This window comes from Chlamydotis macqueenii, chromosome 5 (genome assembly GCF_036417535.1).
Source record: "Chlamydotis macqueenii isolate bChlMac1 chromosome 5, bChlMac1.mat, whole genome shotgun sequence".
Lineage (NCBI taxonomy): Eukaryota > Metazoa > Chordata > Aves > Otidiformes > Otididae > Chlamydotis > Chlamydotis macqueenii.
In genome coordinates this window covers 61064208-61078789 of record NC_141560.1, presented here as the reverse complement: position 1 = coordinate 61078789, position 14582 = coordinate 61064208, and the positions used below count along the sequence as shown (strand labels likewise).

The window sequence follows — 14582 nt, the reverse complement described above, 5'->3', positions numbered from 1 at the left end:
TTGCCACATCACAAATTAGAAAATTAATTAGCTACATTAATTACCTTGTCTAGAAGACTGCCTCAGGCAGTGGTCAGTGCGTACTGTTTAACAGAAATGAGCTCAATTCTGAGCCAGCAGTTCATTGCATCACTAGGAGGATGATTCCCCTCTTGATCCCTAATATGCTCTCTTCATGAAGGCTGAGATTTGATTTGTCTGAATGATCATCTCAGCATGCTTATAAAAAGTTGTTTTGTCAGCACTCTTAAAATTAACCCAGCCCACTAAAAACACCTAGTCAGTCACTGAACATTGGTATCCGTAACAATGAAATCAACAGGGTTCCTATACCTGCATAAATCGTAGTAGTTGTTGCAAATTTCTAACTCTAGCAATCCTTTTTATCCTTAGAAAAGTTCACTTATTGGTTTTGCATAGGTATGCATACTTCTGATGACTGAAGTCAGATCCCACTAATTTTCATTTACATCCTAAGCAAAGTCCTATTTTTATTTAATTTTGGTCTATTTTGTAATTCCCCACCATCTGAATATTCCATCACACTTTAAAGCATCTTTGTTGCCTTTCTCTGTCTTCTACTTTAGACACCTTGAAGGAAGCCTAGATCAAGGCAGATAAATCAAGCCTGACTTGTTTGCAGAAGTCATTTATATGTAATCTCAGAATGAAAGAGAAAAAGGTAACTTTTCTAAGCTTTTCACAAAAATGTATTTGTAAACCATGCAAATAAAGTCAATATATCCAGCACTCTCATCTTCTTCCTAGTTATAATATTGTTTCTCTACACAGACAGCTACTGTTTGGCACAATCCATGAGAAGAAGGATTTTACAAGAAAAAAAAAAAACCTCTTTATTAGAGCTAAATGACCCTGCAGAAAACATTGGTGCAGACCATTATCTTTGGATTCTTTTCCATAGGCCAGGTCTCACTCAAGACTCCAGAAATGTTTAGAAACGCAGGAATTTCCTATCTCTAACACACCTGCTTAGTTGAAGGAGGTATAAAATGTAGCAGTTGTTGTTGGTGACTTATACAGTGTACAAACACATCTTAAGTTCTAATTCAGAACTTCAGAGTATCGAAGTTCAAGCACTGAGTAGTCAACAACTACTCAGTGCTTGAACTTCGATACTCTGAAGCCAACAACTACTCATTGTAGTAGGTTCTGCATTTCCAGTTTGCTGAATGCGACCAAGTAGGAGAGTGGGCAGTATATGACAAGAGAAGGATGCAGGAGAGACACTTATAAATGGCAGCTCTTTAGTAGTGAGAAAAAAAAAATCGGAAATGTCAACATGTGAATCATCTCTCACCAACATGCATTTCTAGAGCTTACTCTTTTATGACTGTCAGTTCTCAAAAAGGCATTCAATTTATTTCTAAATGAATTGTCCTGTTAACTTGTTACTCAGGACAGTAGCTGTAGTCAGAAAAGCCATTATCATTATTATCAGCTGCATAGCATAAAGTAAGTTTTTCCTTTTCTACAAAGGTCTTATTAGGTAATCTTAGCTATCAGAAGATCAACATAATACATCATCATCTGGATTTCTTGGCATAATTATCAGGACTGTGTACGGATAAGAGATTCCCTTCCCTCTCACCCTCCCTTGGAAACAATGTTCAATAATTAATTTTTAAAGTCCTATTGTTTACCTAGAATATTTTTTTCTGCACATGTTTTTCTAAAATGTCAGACAGATTTCCTGGCCACTGCTAATACAGTAATGATTCGTGTTTACTTTCTGAAAAATCCCTAATGATCTTTCTAGTTTAGCTAATGTATTCTACTCCAAAGCCTGCTTCAGTTTTCTTAGTTTTATCACTGTTTTCTGTAGTAAAATATATTTTCAGCTAGCACATCCTAAAGAGCTGCTTTGTATTTCAGTCAAGGCTTGGATTTATTTCTTTACGAGTTATTATTTTCTTAATCTTGTTCTTATCAATGGGCCTTTATAATCTGTTATAAATCTGTGATAAAATGTTATATATATGTGGAAAATATTATTGATAGGTATAAATCCAGACATTCCATTTTTGGGTTTTATGCTGTTTCTCTGTAACTTGTTCTGCTTTCCAATTACATTCTCTGTATGACACTGCATTTCCTTTTGCAAGGCTTAATTGCTTTTATTTAAATAATTTAATTAACAGTTGTGTATTTCCACATGCTGAAGATTTAACTATTACACATTTAGAGGGCTGTGCTCAGAACCTAGACTGCTCTACATTCATGTAGGCAATCTAGATTAAACAAAACAGAAAATGATTACTAAATGATTACTAAAACCCAGATTGGACCATACAGATAAGGCTGCATCGTGTGATTTGTGAGAGCTGAAGTATTAAAAATTTGTTGCAGCAATATAAACATTTAGCATTTGTGAATATGTGAAATCTGAACACTCACTCAGAAGTCTCAGTAGTGGAATGAGTGGACTGTGACAAAGTGTGATGCAGACATTAAGTTGTTCTAACTGTTGAATGATGCATGTTAATTCCATCATCAGAGGATGTTTCATAGTATATACTCATTGGGTACCAGTGAGTGGATGTAAGACCAGTCTTGGATGGCTACCTGACAGCAGAACCTGAGTGCAGGAGGAGAAGCAAGGCGGAGGAAAAAATTTTTTTTTTTTTTTCTCTAACTAATGATTTGGCTGATCAGTTAAATGCACCATATTTTCGCAGCAGTCGTGTCAAATACATTAGAAGCCAAGCGCTTTTGAAGAAGAGCAACAGCTAACAATATTCTTCACAGAGGAATATTTAAATTTAAATAGTTAAAATTAATTTCTGAAAGATTTGAACAGCAAAGAGTGTATTACCGAGTTTGCTTTCACTTGTTTGCGTGTTGGAAAATTTGTCATACTGCTTTAGATTTGAGAAGAAATTAATCAATTACCAATATATACTGTTTTATATATACCTATGATGTTCTTTATACAACTGTAAAGCAGAAATTGTAAACTCAATAACATCATCCAGTATTTCCAGGCTTTAGCTGGAAATACTGAAGGTACATGACTTACTGTATGGAATAAATTATTCACTTTTTCCTATGAACACTTTCTCACTGCAGCAACATCCATACAAAAGTGACCAAACAAGACAAAACTGCTTGTAAAAATTGGGTAATTTTTTCAGGACTAAATTTGGTGTACTAACAGTTACTGAAAATTTACCCAGTATTCTGGGGAAATGAATAAGAAGATGATGTATTCTGTTTGGAGTGGAGGTTATCTATGTTATATACACCTCGTCGTAATTCTTTGATAATTCAAATGTATCAAAGCAATAGTGAAGAGTAGAGTTTCTGCCTCAAAGATAGAGAGAACATGTAAATATTTGAGGTCACTGATTGAGGTACAAATAGAAAATTATAGACTAGTCAATGCAACGATCTGTATAGCATATGTGATACAAGATTTGGACACACTTATTAACTTGTTAAACCTTTTTCTGAAATAGCTATGGTTAGGCAAGCTGATAAGAGCACATCTTTTTTTTTTCTCTTTTAGGTCGAATAATATAATCTTTAAAGTGATTAGCAAAAAGTAGGTTTAAACTCTGTAACAAAAGTGTACACTTTATAGTAACTTGTTAAAAAGAGCTATCAGTCTGATTTGCAGTAATGCTGACAACATTCAGCATTCATTTAATATCCCTCATTTTCATAGGTGATCAAATCCTGCCTAAGTTTCATGCCCAAGAGCTTTTACCAGCTTATGAAGCCCTGGTTCAGTCTAAACAAGAACCTCACTTCCCCATTTTCCCGTTCTACATTGCATTTTCTGGGAAATTTGGAAACCCAGCTCAACAACTTGCAGCTCACAGAACCCATCACACCTACCTAAACGAGTTGAATGTCATGGGTCACATCTGGCAGATGTGCCAAGTACAAACAGTGACTAAACTGACCAAGTCAGTTACATGTTGTGAATTATTTATTCAGCTTTACTGATGCCACACATCCACATTCGAATCTGTCCTTTAAAATACTTAAACTGTGTGAAGCAGCATAGTTCTTTTCCTGCCAGTGCTTTTTTGTTCACATATGAAAACACAACCTTGGCAATGTGACTTCACAGTAACAAAGAATAGAAAATTACTTGGTTCTTGCTGAACAGAATTCTTACTAAAGAAAATTAGAGAGTAAATATAGTGGTAAGCTTCTATTAAACACAGCCAGAAATAAAAAAGATTTTACACTGCAACCAGTAAAACGTCATTAGGTACAAAAGGTAAGTAACCCTAAGGTGAGATTTTTGGCAAGGAAAGCTATGAGCTGTTCAGAACTTTTTGGCTAGGTATATGTTTACAGAAACTTCTTAATGCATCTTTTGTCATGAAGTCAGATCCTGCTTTGTTTTGAAGGGAGTTTATCTGAGGAGTATAATGTGGTATATAACCCCAGTTCTGCAGTGGCAGTGATATGGAGGGGCAGGAGTTCAAGGTTATGTGGTCTGTGTACACTGTACGTATGTTTTTTTTAAAAAAGTTGTATATACTGTCTCTGGTATTTGCAAAGCAAGCTGTGCCAATGCTCTGTCCTATTTGTACCTCTCTGGACAGAAGGCCTTCTAGCCATTAGACAAGCTTTATGACAGCTTTCAACTAAGCCTGGTTCTGCAAGGACCAGTATTGCAGAGAGGACCCATCCCACTTTACTGCCCTGCAGAACAGATATGGGAAGGGGGAGGTGTTTGGGAACTGTGCGTCCCGCACCACTCAATAAACGAAAACAAAAACCACAGAACAGTTCAGCAAAGACTGTCTAATTACTTTGCACAGCTTATTAGCACTCCAGCTCTAGTCTAGAATATGTAAGTATATACTTGCAACATACTGCTCTTTCTAAAAGCAAAGTTTGTTTTTTACGCCTGACAGACTTGCATGGGACTGCATGCCAAATACTGGACCATCCTTGTACTGCAATGGTTTGCGGGCACATCAAATGGTATTCTTAGATGCCATATTATTGTATAAATTCTACTTCAGTGAAAGACTTGAAAGGAAACTTGCTACATATGGCAGATATGCAGAAAGTACAATAATTCTAAAGGCAGTCGTAAAGTATTGCTTTCCACTGTATGTGTTATGGCACATCCAGTAGCTACTGGTCAGAGCAGGATGCATGACTTGAGATAATGTCTACATTAAAAGTACGCTTATGAGGCACTCCATCAGTTTTATGTGTGTCTAAGGCTACCAGCAGGAGTTGAGACCGTTTGCGCTTCTCACAGGAATTGCTTCAGTTTGTGTTGCAAAACCCATCAGGTTTTCAGTCAAAATTGTTAGTGCTGTCACATTCACTCTACTTTTACAAAATAGTTGACCTGGATATTTATATATCCTTCTGAGACTTCTGCTGCCTTTGAGCTGCCTTGCATCATCACTTAATCCTGATTCTGTTCAACTGGGCAGAATTCCTCTTTAACTTGTTTCAGCCTCTAGAATTATAGTTTATGTATCATGATTAAAGATATTATCCTAGGCTATGAATTTTTTGCCTTTAAATTGGAAAGTAGAGGTCTTCGCTAGGGTGGAGAAAGGGAACCAGAGAGGCAGGTTGCTTTTCACTTCGCCTGAGGTGTAGTATTGCAATAAACCATTCTGCTGAGTGAGCAGTAAACACGGCTGTCAGAGTTTTATACAATTTTTACTAAATATAAAAAAGAATTAACTAAAAGGACACCTTTGTCTGCATTTGGCTTTAGAGTTCCAAATGCTAATGCTGATAACAGATTGCAGAAACCATTCGGGAATACTGTAATTTGGAGGCCAATCCAGTCAGAGTAGCAAAACGTAGTGTTAGCTTTCAGTGCATCAGTCCTGCTTGTTCACGTGCTTTCAGTGGAGTTACTCAGCTCACATGCTTTAATGATTAAACAGCTTGCTAATTCAGACCTTGCCATATATAGCGCATGCACGGTCATCACCCTAGAGATAACAGACCAATACCACTAGTGCAGGCTTGCATTAGGCACGGCGGGGGAAACGAACACAATTACGTAGACTAACAACAGGAAATTCTACGCACTGTGCAAACCCTTTTCCATGTACTTCAGAGAAATTCTTTCGTTTATATGTTTACTGAAAGGAATCAAACCTGTGTAGACTGCATCCTCTCTGAGGAATTAAGCCATGGTTCTGCACAGACCTCACGTCTCGTAGGAGCTGAGTTGTTCTAACAGGACTTGAGCCTTTATGTTTCTCTTTTGTGGAAAAAAAAAATCATCCTGCTAAAAGTATCCCTGCTCTGTGCAACACTCAATTCACACATATTAGCCACTACTTAACTTTGGTGTCTTTTTATGTTCCATGCAGCGGTCTGCAATGTACTCAGCAGGGTGATTTTCAGCAGCCACTGCGGAGTGCTTTGCAGCACATCAAAAAGAGCTTCCTTGGCTTTTTATCTCCATAGTCACTTGTTTCTGTTAAATAGAAGCTGAATTTCACATGAGGGGACATCAGAAAAAGAGAAGGAGATGGGTGGGCTTTTTGTGTGGGTTTTTTTTTTTTTTGGTTGCTTGCTTGTTTTGTTTTTCCTTAGGAGTGGTTTACACTTTGTTTATGTAGCTGCCTGTATTCAAGTATTTTGCTTGACTACATTTACTGTAATACCTGTGTGTGCTCTAGATGATTTAGAATAGAGGAAAACCATTGTCTCTACTGTGAACAAACTACTTCCTCTACCCTGAAATCCTCAATGAGAACAGAAGGCATTTGGCCCGTTCAAGTGAAAGAAACCCTTGACCATTGAAACAAATGGGAGTTGGGCAGAAAGAAATTCCAACTCAGCATGGCAGTATTTAAGGCTTAGTGCTTTGGCTTCCTCTGCCTAACAGAGCTCTAAGTTAGGTGACCAGGCCCCATACAATGTCCTTTGGGAGAAAAAATAGACACCAAAGAATGAGATTCACAAAGTGTGGCCAACAGAGTAGGTGTTTGCCCCAGCTCAGCTGCTGAAGCCAGCTAGACCTGAGCATCCTAGCTCATCCCTCTTCATAAGCCTAAAAGCTGTTCTCAAGCTGGACACCTCAGAGTTCATTTCATGGAGTTACATAAAATGGAGATAATTATGTTCATTTATCCTAATAATTTAGAAATTACAGGGCGACCTAGAGTCGCCCATAACTTCTTAGTTGTCTGACAAGACAGGAAGTGGGATGTCTTTCTCCGGCTTCTTTACTGCAAGGTCTGAGCTCAGGAAATTTGACACCAAAATTGAGACAAGGACTAACTGATAAATAAAAGATGCAGAACTAGTTAACTTAAATGACAGAAACACAAGCACCTCCAGCATCACTTGGAGGCACAAGGAAGTTGATCTCAATGTTGCATTTAGGCAGAAACACTTGTGGTAAACTGTAATTCCCAATTCCAACCCAGGGAGCTGACCCTGGCTGCCATTCAACACTAAATCTATGCAGAGAAAAAACATAATCAGCAGTTTTAATTAAGGATAGAAACTCTATCTTTCGCTAAAACAAATTAAAAAAAAAAACCAAACACAAAACCAAAACCACTCACCACAACTGTTTCTTTTAGCAATGAGAAAATATCTATTACCTTAGAGTTTTAATATCTGAAGGACCTAATTCAAAGCTCATTGAATTCATCTGGAAAAAAAGAAAATCTCACTACAGTGAGCTTTAGAAGGCCAAAGTAACTTGGCAGAGTAGTGAAGGGGTATGTTTAGGATAAGGGAACAAACAGCATATAGTAAAGCTTTGACTAACTTCCCATCCTAGTTTCTTTCAATTTCTTGTATGACAAGCAGTTTTACTGCTTATAGATAGCTTAGAGTTTACAGTCCCACCAGACACCCAAATTTAACCACCGTTATTAATATGGATGTCAATAACAGTTATACAGCAGTGGGAAAACACAGTTCACTCAGCATTTTGTTATGGAGGTATAGTAAAATCCCTACTGTACACCTGTCTGTCTAGTAAATTCATAAGTGAAAATTGTATCTAGATTGCACGTAGGCCTACCAAGGAGGATTTATGGGAGCCTCATGTTTTGAATTTTGTGGATTATTCTAGAAATGGTCTCCCTCTTACCCAAAGCCATATTTAAAACAGAGCTTCAAACCTATTTCTGCATTTAATTAGCCAGTCACAAAAATGTTTTTAGAAGTCACTTCTCAGGTAAAGTACTTATGAAGTACTACTGGTAGGATAGGAAGAGAGGAGACCCCTCCAAGTCACCCGTCTGAATGGAGTAGAACCTGTACTGACTGGCACAAGCTATCCTTGCCAGAGGAACAGCCGCCTTTGAAAAAGCAAACTCAGCATTTCTATGAGATTTATGCCAATATCCTTGTGATTATACCAGAAATCTATCACAGTTATGACTTTCTAATGCGAGGTACAACACAGACTTGAATGAAACTGATGAGGTGGGGTTTTTTTGTATGTGGGTGGGTAGACTTTTTTTTTAATAGCAACTATTTTTTCCCCATGTACAAATAAGTAATTTAAATGTGCCTGCTCTTCCATACTTCAGCTGTACTAGTCTGTACTGAGTTACACTCCATTCTTTGATTTGCACATTAATTCTCTGCTACACAAGTCCAAGGTACTCTATAGAAAGACAAGACTTTCAGACTTCTGTGCTCTCTACTCTGTATATCTTCGAAGAAACTTCCCAGACAGTAATGTATACAAGTTATCCCTTATCTTTATTAGACAGGAGGGTGAAAGAACCAACTGAAACCAAAATTAAAGGGAAAAAATGTAATTTAAGTCACCTACATGATGATTTAACTGTAATGTAGGTCTCTAGTTAGCTGTGTGATAGCCCCAGTGATTTAAGATTTGCTGCAACTCAGCAGTGAAGATAGGGCTTTAATATGGCAGTATTAAGCTGAGAATTGAAGAGAGAGTCAATACTGAGGATTAGCAAGATAAGATTAGAAAAGACAGTTCATTTCAGAATTCAAAGAATAAAAAACTTCTTGCATTTTATCCTACATACAGGACACCCTTGGCCAGGGCACTGGTCCTCTTTTGACTTTATTGACGTTTCAGAGATGCAGCAGAGCCGCTAAGTTCGGTAACTGAAACATACAGGAAAGCTTTTGGCTCATGGTTGAAAAGCATGGCCAGAAATACAGCTGGACTCCAGAAACCCCATTTGCTGAAATAGTAACCAGACAATTGAGGCTATTCTAAACTGCATCAGAGATTAACCCAGCCTGTGACAAAAGGAACCATCACTATAAATCCAGCCTAGTGCTTATCTTATCTGTAAGTGAAACAGTTTTCACAGTAGCAGGGGACTTCAGTAGATGGACCCTGATGGACATTGGAATGTTCTCTAGTCTATACTATCACACAGTAGCAATGCAACAAGTTCACAATGTTTAATCTAAACACTTCTCTTTTTTTCCCCATTTTTAAAGGGAGGTCCAATCCAGAACCGAAAATCTAAGCGTTGCCTGGAATTGCAGGAAAACAATGAAAATGAATTTGGATTTCAACTCGTCCTTCAGAAATGCACTGGACAACGCTGGTCTATAACAAATGTCCTGAAAAGCTTGTCATCATAGCAGACTAAATTTTTTACCCATTTCTTTTGCTACTGTGTAGCAAATATTGCATTGTTGCCTGCTGTACTGTATTCCTCTCGCCCCCCAACCCCCCCAGTTCCTTCTCTCCTCTTTTTTGTCCCTTTGATTTTATTTTGTGAGTGTGTGGAAATTGGGTTTGTGGGCTGAAAATAAGATGTTTTTATTTCACAATGATGTTTTCATGGCATTTATAGAGACGTTGAATGATGGGTGATAGGTAGCCTATCCTAAAATATTTTACAACTGTAAATAGGAAACAAATTAAGAATATTTATAACTCAAACTTTTATTGAATAAAAAAGTCCAAACACTATGACTGTCTAGCTGTCTCCATGGAAATCAGTTTGGAAGTTAAGTGATGGTTTCATTGTTTTTGTTAAGCCAGACCTGATCTTGGCAAGTAGCTGCTGAGAATCACTTTCCTCCAGATTTGTGGTAAAGAGTCCTACCTGTAGTAGCTACAGTGACGAAGGATTTTTCTCCTCTCTCTCTCTAGGGAGACCTGTCTAGATCACTGTGGCTACTAGCATATAAATATTGGGGTGGGAGGAGTGGAGGTGTATAATATGCACCCACATACTTTTCCTCACCAGTACTACTAAATAAAACCACAGAGAGACCCCAGTGATCAAGTGAGGCAGGGGAGAGAATTAATTAACAAGAAGGAAAAAAAAAAAGACCTACAAGAGAAGCAGCACATACTGGAGGAAATTTAAAAAAAAAAAACAAAACAAAAAACACCCCAAACCCCTGAAGTTTTTCAATGGGTTGGGCTCCGTTTCAGTGACCGCACTTCCAATTATCTGTAGTTCTTACAACTTCTTTTTTCTTTCTTTCTTTTTTTTTATTTATTTTAATGCTCAGTTCCTTGGCTACCAGAGACTTGGATAAAAGTGGCTCCACCCAAGAGCCATTTCAAAAAGTATGAACTGACTCTGCCTTTCTCCTTGCCTTTAAGGAGGTGTGAATGCAATGCTGTATGTCACTTCATCTCAGCTATGTCTGGGATAAGAAGAGGAAGAAACAGTCTCATGATATAAACCAGAACATTAGGATTACTGACCTCTTTATTTCCAGGTGCTTTTATTTGTATGTAAAGTTCCTCTCTTTTATTCCTCATTTTATTCTGTTGTTTGTTACCTTACGTAATAGTTACAACCTCTTTTGGAGCTGGTTATGTGCCAAACTGTCTTTTGCAGCCTGGCTTCACATTCAGGACCAGCTACCAGCATTGTTCCCCATGACTGTTTAATAGGTCACGTCGCACGTTAGTTATATGTGTTCAACCTTCTGCTATATATAGTTACCATGCATCTGCTCCTCAGAGAAGAAAATGCTGAGCCAACAACAGGAGAACAGTAACAGCTGACAGACGGGCTTAACACCTGCACTTTGACCCACTTCAGATGTCCCTCAGGCCTGTTTGAGTGAAAACTCCCATTAAAATTAGAACGCTGAAAGAACATCAGTAACTTGACCACAGCTGGACAAGATAAAGCAGCTTTAATTTCACCCTGTAGAGAAAACAGGAGGTTGCTACACGAGCGAGCCAGTCCTACTGCATGGGCAGTGTCCCGATGGGAGAGGGCCCATGACGCAGCATGCAGAGCTATTTTGAGCATTCCCAAGTTCCGCCACTGCCCAACTGGTCTTACTTTTCACAGGCATTCCAGGCAAATGAGGAGGAACCTGCACGTTCAGGCAGAGAAAAAGCACAGAACTCGTACAGAGTAGCATGAGGTAAGCTAATCTTTCATTCAGCAAGGATACCAAGACTTCAGTGCATGGAGGATGCAGTCATAAGAGGAAAACAGGTAATATGGATCAACTCAGTCTCCTCTGATTCTTACAGGCCTGCTGCACTCTGAGCAGTCAGCTTTGGGCGTGGGAGGTGGGTGGTTTATGAGCACCAGAGGGAGATATGTGGCAAAGCCTTGACAAAAGTGAAAGGAAGGAGCTGAATTCTGAACTGTTTCATTTCCTACCAAAATAAGTACTGTATGTCTAACATTTGCCCAGAGAAGACTCTGGTTATTCCTCATTATATTGCAGCAGTGTGCTCATGTTCACTGTTAAGTGGAGGGGAAAAAGCAAAACAAAACAAACAAAAAAAACCCCACCCCAAACCCTGAAGTGAGCCATGCATGGTGCTATCCAGCAGCTACACCAGTTCAGCTGTATGTACAGTACATGCGTTATAATAGGCTTTTACCTTTGTTTTGTATCATGGAGTAAACATTTTAATGTTATAACTTATTGAAAAGGGAAATGGGTTCAAATCTGTGGCTAAGCCTACTAAAATGGTATAGTAGAAATTAGGAACATACATAAGCAGCACCATTATTGTGCACTTTGAGACCCTAAGGTCTCGGAACAGATTTTCTTTTAAATGCCTTTTCTCTTGGAAGGGAGAGGGAAACAGCACAGAACAAACATAACTGAAGGATATAGCCATCTTTTGCTAGGCATGTGCTCACTTTTAGTCATGAACTGCCTCATTGCCACTTTCCTTTTCAGATACACAGGAATTACACAGATGTAGCAGCAGTGCCTCACACTGTAAAAGGAAATAATCACCATACGAAGTGAAAAATAAAACTAATCTTCACTTTCTGGAACATTATAGAATATTATTCAATCATCAATTGCCTCGAAAACATTCCCAAACATGCCTTTGTAATAGTTGGTTTTGTTTTTTTTAAAATGGTTTTAAAGAGGGAAAACTAGCACTTAAGAGGGGGGAAAAAAAAAAAAAAGAGCGCTGTTGAGAAGTCATATACCTCCTCACCTGAGCATGGTCAGAGATGAAGATGACCAGAAAGATCCAGTCAGCTCCCCTCCTGGTGGTATAGAACTGCTCCAAATGTATTTTGAGAAGGTTTTTCTTGAGAAGTAACAACAGTGTATCTGCTAGCTGATAATGATATCCTGACAATTAAATGAAAAACAATTTCAAGTAACCCTAAGCCCTCCTTCTCCTATACTTTTTCAACTATTTATGGATAACATACACTTATTTTCATCTATCTCCTCAGCTATTATTCAGCCAAATTATTCATACCAGGATATCATCTACAGTGGTTTCTCAAGACTGTGAGAATTCCACTACGTGTCTTCTCACAACATCTGCCTGTGGGGTGAGGCACCAGCAACAAGGAGAAAAGGAGCTGTGCTGACAACATGAGCACAACATGCAGAAAAGAACACTTTACATCCTTCCGGAGAAGATGTTAGGGTTTGGCTTGTATCAGAGATCCTTAGGTATACTTCTGGAGCTGGGCTGTACAGTCTTCAGAAGAGATCCAAGTTTTGCATATTTATTTTTACAAAGCTAGAGGTGTTAAGGAGCATGGACTGCAGACCATACCTACTCATTCCCAGCTAGAACTCTGAGGAGAGAATTCAAGAGTGCCCTCACCTGCCTGGTCTTTCCAGGCTTGCTAACATCTGTTGGAGGCGACTGTGCAGAACAGGGCTTAGCATTGTCCTCTTTTGCTATGGAAGAGGCAACTATTTTTGGTTTCCTTTTTTTCTGAAAGACCAAAATTTAATCTGAGGCATTTAATTCACCAACATCAGGCCTGAGTTATACTACCTTCTGTATCTCTGCTAAAAAATAAGTTAATCAGTCAACACCCTTCACTAATCCTTTTTTATATACATTGATCAAGAGGCAGTTGCAAAATGAAAATTAAGCAAGTAGCTGTGACGTCATTCTATACTGGGTAGCAGTGAATGCTCAGCTGGAGATACATGGAAAAGGAAACATTGAGATTTCAGGGTCACACATCAATAGAATGCACAATTTTATTTGTACCCTAAATTATGTATATGTGTGTGTATGTGTGTATATTTGTGCCTACACCACCAAATAAATATATACATATATAAAAATTTATATAAAAACATAAGTAGGCATGTACACACTCACATAATGACTGTTTACTGGAGGCAACAACAAAAACCCCCACATTTAAGAGCACTTCATCCAGCCACAGTCTTAAAGACATGGAAACAAGACATCAAAATGAAAGATTTGGATCACAATTTTATCATTTTGTTATCCAGAATACCTTCAACACTACTTCTGTTTTTAACACCGACAAAAAAAAAAAAAGCAGAACATAAATTCATAATATTTAAATTTTTGTTCAAATAACTCTTAAGGGTTTTCCACAGGGTTATGTCAGAGTAAGTTCCCAAAACTGGAATACAGAATAGTTGTGCTAATGCAGAAGCTCGAGAGGCTTTTGAATAAGAGCATATTCTCTACTGATTTACTGTAGTGTTTCCTAAATTCCCCTCCCACTCACCTCGCTTTTATCATGAAAATACTTAGAAGTGCAGAACATGATGCTCAGGAATGTCATTTACAGCTATATTCTGAAACAGCAAAGCAGTGTATTTTTTTTTTATTGACTAAAATTAGCTTTGCATTGTCAGGTGGAAGTGATTATTTTACCTGAATTCACTCTTATGCATAGTCTCAGAAGGGGATCTTTGTGATAAGACACCTGCAAACTTCTCGTAACACCACAAAAATATACTTTCCATCATAATATATTATTTCTAGTGAAGTAGCCTCATTTGAAGTGCATTTTCCAATTAAAAGAATATATGTATTTCCATCTTACAATATGAAAACAAGTATATATTACTTGCAAGAGGGTAGAAGTAAATGCAACTTTCATTCAGCTTTTAAAAGGAAGAACAATTGTAAGGAACCTCTGAATCACAGTTTAGAAGGTGACACCCACTCAAATCTAGAAGAAAGTATTAAGAGGTTAAGTCCATCCTTTAAATTCTGCTGACATCCTTGGTCAGTGGTCATCTGACAGGTGGTATGAACTTTTTATAAACAGTAGCACACAAAATTTTAAAAATATTGATGCTCTCTTTCTACTAGAAAGCTCTACAAAATCCTGCCTCTTCTGGCAGCTGAACTTGAGTGTCCCATAGCCCAAATCCATGGCTACCCAGCAATCTCTTGCTCA

General features: G+C 38.1%; 1 protein-coding gene across 5 annotated transcripts in view; it reads left to right on the top strand.

The window, feature by feature from the left end:
• The window catches only part of GALNT18 (polypeptide N-acetylgalactosaminyltransferase 18), a 252587-nt gene extending 242686 nt beyond the window's left edge, over nucleotides 1–9901 (top strand). For 4 of the 5 annotated variants that reach the window (XM_086748472.1, XM_086748471.1, XM_086748469.1 and 1 more), the window contains one exon: nucleotides 9421–9901. In XM_086748472.1, the coding sequence (XP_086604598.1) occupies nucleotides 9421–9567 (147 nt within the window). In that variant the 3' untranslated portion in view covers nucleotides 9568–9901. Of the gene's footprint in view, nucleotides 1–587; nucleotides 684–9420 lie in introns of those variants that run through there. The other variant, XM_086748470.1, reaches the window with a different exon arrangement.
• The last annotated feature ends 4681 nt before the right edge of the window (nucleotides 9902–14582 follow it).